This window comes from Brassica rapa, chromosome A03 (genome assembly GCF_000309985.2).
Source record: "Brassica rapa cultivar Chiifu-401-42 chromosome A03, CAAS_Brap_v3.01, whole genome shotgun sequence".
Lineage (NCBI taxonomy): Eukaryota > Viridiplantae > Streptophyta > Magnoliopsida > Brassicales > Brassicaceae > Brassica > Brassica rapa.
In genome coordinates, this window is record NC_024797.2 from 26,664,577 (window position 1) to 26,673,517 (window position 8,941).

At 36.0% G+C, this 8,941-nt stretch overlaps 1 protein-coding gene across 2 annotated transcripts; it reads left to right on the top strand.

The window, feature by feature from the left end:
* The first annotated feature begins 5,333 nt into the window (after positions 1-5,333).
* Positions 5,334-8,711, top strand: LOC103861459 (short-chain dehydrogenase TIC 32 B, chloroplastic). Of its 2 annotated transcripts, none has more exons than XM_033288544.1 (8): positions 5,334-5,698; positions 5,784-6,015; positions 6,382-6,461; positions 6,586-6,742; positions 7,023-7,104; positions 7,511-7,598; positions 7,737-7,783; positions 7,881-8,711. In XM_033288544.1, the coding sequence occupies exons 1-8, from the start codon at positions 5,578-5,580 to the stop codon at positions 8,070-8,072; spliced, it is 999 nt and encodes a 332-aa protein (XP_033144435.1). In that variant the 5' UTR covers positions 5,334-5,577; the 3' UTR covers positions 8,073-8,711. The 2 variants fall into 2 exon arrangements, with proteins under 2 accessions (XP_033144435.1, XP_033144436.1); XM_033288545.1 differs by having other exon boundaries at positions 5,796-6,015.
* The last annotated feature ends 230 nt before the right edge of the window (positions 8,712-8,941 follow it).

Below are 8,941 nucleotides of genomic sequence, written 5' to 3' on the forward strand. Positions count from 1 at the left end.
ATTTGTATTTGGCTTTTTGCCATGCAAAAATAAGCGTTGGTAACTGATTAGAGTTTTTAATTAAAATTAATATAATCATGGAAAATAGGAAATAAAAATCATTTATCTATATTCAAATACTGACAGCTATTTAATTAATTTGAGTACTAAATATATAATTAGGTTTGACCCAAATGTCTTCCCCATATACTCTTTATGTTTCAATATAGATAATGTTTTAGAAAAACTATTTTGTTTCAGTTTACATAAAGTTTTAAAATTTTAAGATTAACTTTAACTTTATTGGAAATTGTTCATTCAAATAGATTTTACTGTATTTTTTATAATTGGTTAACTGATTTAAAAATTATATCTTTAAAATACTTTTTTGAGAGAAATATAATTTTCTTAACCTTTGTGCACTATTACAAAACATCAAGTATGAAACAGACGGAGTATTATTCATCAATACACTAACTGAAATAAATTTTAAAACGATAATTACAGAAAGCCACATGATATCAAGTTCAAATCTTATATTCTAGCAACAGAATGATAGATATTGAGGCGGTGGTCAAAGGAAAACAAGTTTTTCTTACTTTTGTTTATGGAGACCCGGTGCAAAAGTTACGAGAACAGGTCTGGGAGAGACTAACTCGGTATGGATTATCACGCTCTGAACCATGGTTTATTATTGGAGATCTAAACGAGATTACTGGAAATCATGAAAAGGATGGGGGATCTCTGAGAAGTGCCACCTCATTCATACCCTTTAACAATATGATAAGGAACAGTGGTCTACTAGAATTTCCGGCTCGCGGTAATAAATGGTCATGGCAAGCAAAGAGAGGTAAAGGAAAAGGAGCAATGACGATCAGGTGTCGATTAGATAGGGCCTTGGCAAATGAGGAGTGGCATACACTGTTCCCATGTTCTTACACAGAATATTTGAGGATGGTGGGCTCTGATCATCGCCCTGTGATAGCTTTTTTGGAGGATAAGGTATTTAGGAAAAAAAGAGGTTAGTTCAGGTTTGATAAGAGATGGATTGGCCAAGAGGGGCTTATGGAATCAATTGTGGCAGGATGGACAGAAAATCATGAAGGACAGCTGGAGGATGTTGTTACAAAAATTAGTAATTGTCGTCATGAAATTTCATCATGGCGAAAGGATAATCAACCATACGGAAAGGATAAAATTAAAGATCTTCAACATGCACTCGAGGAGGTCCAGTCAGATAATAGTAGATCACAAGAGGACATCCTTGAGGTATCCAGAAAGTTACAAGAGGCGTATAAAGATGAAGAGGAATATTGGCATCAGAAAAGCCGGAATATGTGGCATTCATCTGGAGATCTTAATACCAAATTTTACCATGCTCTGACTAAGCAGCATAGGGTCCGTAATAAAATAGTGGGACTCCATGATGAACACGGAAATTGGATTACAGAGGAAAATGGGATTGAGAAGGTGGCGGTGGATTATTTTGATGGTCTTTTTAATACTACAAATCCAACGGACTTTGATAATTTTCTGGATGAGATAGTGCCGTCTATTTCCCCCCAAATGAATCAGATACTATTGAGAACAGCAACAGAGGAAGAGGTTCGTCAGGCTTTATTCATGATGCATCCAGAGAAAGCGCCAGGCCCGGATGGAATGACAGCCCTGTTTTTTCAGCACTCCTGGCATATTATTAAGAAGGACTTGGTTGAGATGGTGAATAATTTCTTGGTTACAGGCAACTTGGATCCACGATTAAATATTACTAATATTTGCATGATTCCAAAAGTAGAGAGACCTACAAGGATGATGGAACTACGGCCGATAAGCCTATGCAATGTAGGTTACAAGATTATATCGAAAGTTCTGTGTCAACGACTGAAAATTTGCCTCCCCCGATTAATTTCAGAGACGCAATCGGCTTTTGTGGCAGGAAGGTTAATATCGGATAATATTCTTATAGCTCAGGAAATGTTTCATGGTCTGAGAACAAATAAGTCATGTCAAAATAAATTTATGGCCATTAAAACGGATATGAGCAAGGCGTATGATAGGATAGAGTGGCGTTTTATTGAGGCCCTTCTTAACAAAATGGGGTTTGATCCTCGCTGGATCAATCTAATGGTGGAATGTATTTCTTCGGTTCAATATAGGGTCCTCCTCAACGGCCAGCCGCGAGGCCTTATAATTCCCCAACGAGGTCTACGTCAAGGGGATCCTTTGTCTCCGTATTTATTTATTATATGTACTGAGGCTTTAATTGTGAATATCAAAAAAGCGGAGAGGGTAAAACAATTAACCGGTATGAAGGTAGCAAGAGCTTGTCCGGCAATATCGCATTTATTATTTGCCGACGATAGCCTTTTCTTTTGCAAGGCAAACAGAGAAGAATGTCAAACTATTCTCAGGATTTTAAAAGAGTACGAGGCTGTTTCCGGGCAACAAATAAATTTTCAGAAATCTTCAATTCAATTTGGTCATAAGATTGAAGAGTCCAGTCGACAAGAGTTGAGGGATATTTTGGGTATTCAGAATTTAGGAGGAATGGGATCTTATCTAGGGTTACCCGAAAGCCTTGGGGGATCTAAAGTCCAAGTGTTCGGATTTGTTCAAGAACGTTTGAATAAGAGGGTAAATGGATGGACTTTTAGATATTTTACTAAAGGTGGGAAGGAGGTGATTATTAAGTCGGTGGTTACGGCTCTGCCAAATCATGTCATGTCTGTTTATCGATTACCAAAAGCTACTGTTAAAAAATTAACGAGTGCAGTAGCTCAATTTTGGTGGAGTCCAGGAGGGAGCACAAAAGGCATGCATTGGAAATCATGGGATAAGTTATGCCTCCCTAAAGACAATGGTGGATTAGGTTTTAAGGATCTTATGGATTTTAACACGGCGATGCTTGGAAAGCAACTGTGGAGGCTGATTGAGAAACCAAACACTCTTTTCTCTAGAGTCTTTAAAGGACGGTACTATAGGAATGCTTCACCCCTTGAACCGATCCGATCTTACTCCCCGTCATATGGCTGGAGAAGTATGATCTCTGCTAGATCTCTGGTTTGTAAAGGATTAATTAAAAGGGTGGGAACAGGTTCATCTATTTCTGTATGGAATGATCCTTGGATCCCAGCCACTCGCCCGAGACCAGCAAACAAAAATCTTCACAACAGTTACCCGGATCTTACAGTGGATTCCCTCATTAATTTGGAATCCCGAACTTGGAATCTTGAGGCAATCAGGGCTTTGGTGGATCCTCATGATGCACAAATTATAGAAAGTATTCCATTAAGTAGAAATCAGATGGATGATAGGAATGGATGGCATTTCACTAATAATGGGAAATATTCGGTCAAATCAGGGTATCAGGTGGAACGGGTATATCCTGATAAGGAAAAACCACCAGATTTTTATGGACCCACAGTGGATCCGTTAAAAGCTTTTTGCTGGGAAGTGCGGTGCCCACCGAAGTTGAAGCACTTTTTATGGCAACTCGTTTCAGGTTGTATAGCGGTAATGAAGAATCTACGGGGGAGAGGAATACAAGGAGAAATTTGTTGTGCTCGATGTGGAGACCCGGAGGAATCAATTAATCATGTGTTTTTTGAATGTCCTCCAGCACGTCAAGTGTGGGCACTATCTAAAATACCATCGAGTCCAGATTTTTTTCCAACTTGTTCGTTTTTTGGTAACATGGATCATCTCTTTTGTCGAGTTACTCCAAAGATGGATGACCACCAATTTGCATGGATATTATGGTATATATGGAAAGGTCGGAACAATAAAGTGTTTAGTAATCTGGATACTGATCCAAGGGAAACACTTAGATTAGCCGAACTGGAATCGACACTTTGGGCTGAAGCACAGGTTAACACTGATCAAAGAAGGGAGAGGCAAGTACAGGCCCGACCTACATTAGAAACTACAGGACGCTGGTGTTTTATAGATGGTTCGTGGAAAGAGAATGAACTTTTTCGGGACAAGGATGGTATAGTAGCTTACCAGGTTTTGATGGTTTATTAGGAGCAAGGAATGTCAGGGCGTGTCTGTCACCTCTTCATTCTGAGATGGAGGCGTTGATTTGGGCAATGGAATGTATGAAGAATCTAAGACAGTTTCAGGTTACGTTTGCAACGGATTGTTCTCAATTGGTGAAGATGGTTTCGGAACCAGAAGAATGGCCAGCATTTGAAACCTATCTGGAAGATATCAAGCTTTTACGAAGAAGCTTCCTCAACTCAGACATCATCCATGTTCCCCGAACGGAGAATCAAAGGGAGGATAGCTTGGCACGTAGTGCTAGAAAACAACCGTCTTTCATCGTTCATATGGATAATATGCGGAGTTGCCGATTTGGTTTACAGAGTCAATATGAATCTGTGAATGTCTTGCTGTCAAAAAAAAAAATATATATATATATATATAATAACAAATAACCCGTATCAAAAGTTGATAATTTTTTCCCATTAAACCAGTGATATGCTTTTATATCCGTTGAATAACTTTCTCCAATTTCAGCAAAATCTAAAAATAAAACTTTTGCTGCTTGGAAAAAAAATTGAAAACTGATAAGTATTAAACCTGAGTTTAGAAAGAAATAGTTTATGCCTTTTTATAAAGTATCCTCTTATTTAATGGTAGATTTCTATAATATTAATTTAGATGTTGATGTATTTGGTTGTAACATATGTGCAAGTAATTATAACAGAATCTCTTGCTATTTAATTATGAACTTTGAAAATAGAAGTAGTTTCTTCTGTTTTGCAGCATCCTCTTATTTAATGGTAGATTTCTATAATATTAATTTAGATGTTGATGTATTTGGTTGTAACATATGTGCAAGTAATAATAACAAAATATCTTGCTATTTAATTATGAACTTTGAAAATAGAAGTAGTTTCTTCTGTTTTGCAGTATTTCTGTGGTGTCTTTGAAAATAGAAGTAGTTTCTTCTGTTTTGCAGTATCCTCTTATTTAATGGTAGATTTCTATAATATTAATTTAGATGTTGATGTATTTGGTTGTAACATATGTGCAAGTAATAATAACAAAATATCTTGCTATTTAATTATGAACTTTGAAAATAGAAGTAGTTTCTTCTGTTTTGCAGTATTTCTGTGGTGTCTATTTTAAAATTCTTGAAAGTAATGTAAATTCTGTTAAACCTGTATTTTGAGATTTTTAAACAAGAATGCATATTAAAATAAATAAATAAAATACTCCACTAGACCTACCACTGGGAAATAAATTAAAAACAGGGAGAAGGTACAAAAGAATGATAATTAAATTCTTTTACCGATCCTTTTGATGAAAAAGTTGATATATCTACTTTTTTCACCTCATCAATCAAAAGCTGACTATAAATAACACACATTACTGCTTCATCTCTCTCTCATACCTCTCCCTATATCTATCTCCCTTGCCAGGCGGCGTTTTTCTTACAAGAACCTGACAAGAGAAGAAGAAACAGAGAGAGAGTTTTGCTTATTTTACCGTTCTACCCTCACAACTGAAAACAGCAAATACGGTTTATTTTCTTCTTCTTGTGTGCCTTTCAAGAGAAAAAAAAACAAGACTCGTCGTCCTCGCAGAGAACAAATGATCGAGACTGGAAGGTACCTTATCGGTGTCGCCGGTGCTAGCGGCTTCGGCTCGAAGTCCACCGCCGATGAGGTAACGGAGAACTGTGACCTTCGTTCCACAACAGCCATAATCACCGGTGAGTTTCTTCTTCATATTTTTCAGTTTATTCCTCTGAAACGAGTTTTCCGGTGAGTCGTGATTCTTTTTCTCATTTGGTGAAGGTGCGACGTCAGGGATCGGAGCGGAGACGGCGAGAGTGCTGGCCAAACGAGGAGCGAGGCTTGTTTTTCCGGCGAGGAACGTGAAAGCGGCGGAAGAAGCTAAAGGAAGGATCGTATCTGAGTTTCCTGAGGCGGAGATTGTCGTCATGGAGCTTGATCTCAGCTCTATCTCCTCCGTACGGAGCTTCGTCGCCGGGTTCGAATCTCTCCATCTACCTCTTAATCTTCTCATGTAAGTTCAAATTCTTCTTAAACCATTTTACGTTTTAAAGTTCTTGAAATTTACGTTTATGAGTTTCATATTTTTATGTTTATAATTGTATTAATCAATGACGTATTATAAACCATGTTTAATTTCGTTTATGTTGCGTTTGCTTATGTTTATCTCAGAAAATCAAATCAATCCTTTTCAAAAAAAGTTTAAATCAAACTATATGCATGTATATAAATTTACACACACATGTACGTGCGGATATTACTGGGAATTTATGTGAACAGAACATACTTAATACTGTATCAGCTCTTAATTTTTATTTGTATATGATTTGATTTAAATACTATCTTCTAGATTATATATATTTTTTATATGTCCAATCAGAAACAACGCAGGCAGATTAGCACATGAACATGCAATATCCGAAGACGGGATCGAGATGACATTTGCCACTAATTATCTAGGTAATCTTTTCTTAATACGATTCCCACAGTCTATGACAGATCTTAATTACCTAATAATATACTACTATTTTTTAATTGCCTTCTTAATCAATAATCATAACAATTTTTAAGAATTTATTGTCAGGCCATTTTCTATTGACGAATCTGCTACTGAAGAAGATGATTCAAACGGCAGAGGAAACAGGAGTTCAAGGGAGGATTGTTAACGTTACATCCGGTATTCACGGCTGGTTTTCTGGCGATTTGATCGAATATCTCCGGCAGATATCCCAACCAAAGTGGTAATAACATTTTTCAGAAACTGAAAAGTGAATGCAACATATCTACCATTCATATTAGGGTCCAATAGCTATAAGCCTATAACTCTAAATGAAGAGTAGGATTGGTGTTCTTGAGAGGTGGAAAATTGTCTGAGGGAATTTACTTTTGTTTTCACTGATGAGTGACAGTAAGGTGATAGGAGGGTAATAAATGGGAAAGGGAAAGTAAAATGTTTTGACATTTTGAAATGTTAGTAACAATTTTTTTTGGTTTGGGTAATGTGTGTGGATGATCGATTAGTCAATTCGATGCGACACGTGCGTATGCTCTCTCGAAGCTTGCCAACGTTTTGCATACCAAGGAGCTCTCTTCTAGACTCCAGGTCTCTTTCTCTCCTTAATTCTCTCACTTATTTACATTCTCCAATTTATTACTCTCCCGGAAATTTATTATTCCAACAAAAATAACCCAAAAGCATTATGGTAGAAGTTAATAATGTGTCATAATAACGTGTCATAATAATGGTCCAGTTTGTGTAAAAAAGGATTTATTGATTTTTTTTCTGAGTGTAAATGAAGGGTGAAAGGTATGGATGGAGAAGGGACAACAAGAAACCTAGATAACTAGGGTTTGTATTCTAACCAATTATATGAAAAGAGTTAGTTAAGCTTGACTTTTCAGTTTTGAACATAGTTAGCTTTAAGACAATCATGTGGGTCTTTAAAATAAAGTGATTAAGTTTTACTTTATAAAAGAGGATTTAATGGAAAACATATACATGTATGCAGAAAATTGGAGCAAACGTGACGGTAAACTGCGTACACCCAGGGGTTGTAAAAACCCGGTTAACAAGAGACCGGGAAGGCTTATTGACAGGTTGGTTTATCTTAAATTTGTTTTGTTTCCACTGAGATATTTGTTTATCTTAAACAAATACTACTATTACTAATCATGACAATTAAGATTCTTAATCATGTCTATATGATTTCCCTTTTGTCTTTTTTTCCTACTCAGATCTCGTCTTCTTCCTGACTTCCAAGCTCCTTAAGACCGTCCCTCAAGTAATAACTCTTTTCTAATCATCCTTTAAGTTTGTTAATCATTTTGGATTATTGGATTTATGTGCTTACTTTTGTTTTAATTTTGGCATGGGATTAGGCAGCAGCAACGACGTGTTACGTGGCAACAAATCCAAGGTTGATGAACGTTTCGGGAAAGTACTTTACGGATTGCAATGAAACCACACCATCTGGACTCGGATCTAACTCCTCCGAAGCTAGTAAGCTATGGGCTGCGTCTGAGATTCTGGTAACTCAACATTCCAAGACCGGGTTCGACCCACTTAGCTAAAGAAAACATTAGTAACTATATACCTCTAGGAAAAATATATACACACATCTAAGTACCTGAGAACATAAACATATTATGAAGTTTAGTTAAATCCCCCGAAGTTATACTTTATTCAAGAGTCTTATAAACTTAACATATAGATGATTTATACAAGTTATATTTCTATAGTACCAATGCGCGCGAAGTTGATGTACATTTATATATTGGTTTATACTAAGTTATTTATATATAATAATAATTTTTTGTTTTCTTTTTCATATTCTTCATTGATCAATAAAGGAGGAAGAGATTAAGTACATACGATGTAAAGCTCAACTTGGACTATTATATTAAACTTAGAATATTAAAAGTTTAAGTGGGAAATCATAATGTCAATCATTAGTTTCGAAAGTGCTCCGAAATTTTGCTCGTCTTTTGATAATTCTTGTGATTAACTCATTTGGACTGATGCAAGAAATCTTTCTATCTCTCTCACTTTCTTAGTAATTTTTTCTTAAATAATCTTTTTGACATTGACTATCCATATGTCCATGTGAGAGGTTATTAGAAAAAGAAGTCCTGGCTTTCCATCACTGTTTTGGTATTACGTGTTGTGCTATTTGGATGTTGATTTTATAATAATGCGTATTGCACTTTGCATTGATTACTTAGCCTTTTGCTTTTTATCTTCAAATCTATTGTATAAAGTAAGTTGTGAAGAATAGATGAAACTGTTTATGTTTTCAAAATACGCTATGTAAAATTAAATTAAGTCGAACTAATAATCTGTCTTTCTGCAAAATGTTCATATAAAATGAATAAGCAGAAACGGTATGGCGAAAATGTAAAATGGATATGGTCGAAGAAAACAAGATGTAAAGGGGAAAGGA

What these genes read in the sequence shown, in the direction of transcription:
- LOC103861459 (XM_033288544.1), top strand. Translation starts at nt 5,578, where the DNA reads ATGATCGAGACTGGAAGGTACCTTATCGGTGTCGCCGGTGCTAGCGGC. An exon ending in ATTTGCCACTAATTATCTAG is followed by an intron (nt 6,462 to 6,585) that starts GTAATCTTTTCT and finishes ATTTATTGTCAG; the next exon opens with GCCATTTTCTATTGACGAAT. An exon ending in TCCTTAAGACCGTCCCTCAA is followed by an intron (nt 7,784 to 7,880) that starts GTAATAACTCTT and finishes GCATGGGATTAG; the next exon opens with GCAGCAGCAACGACGTGTTA.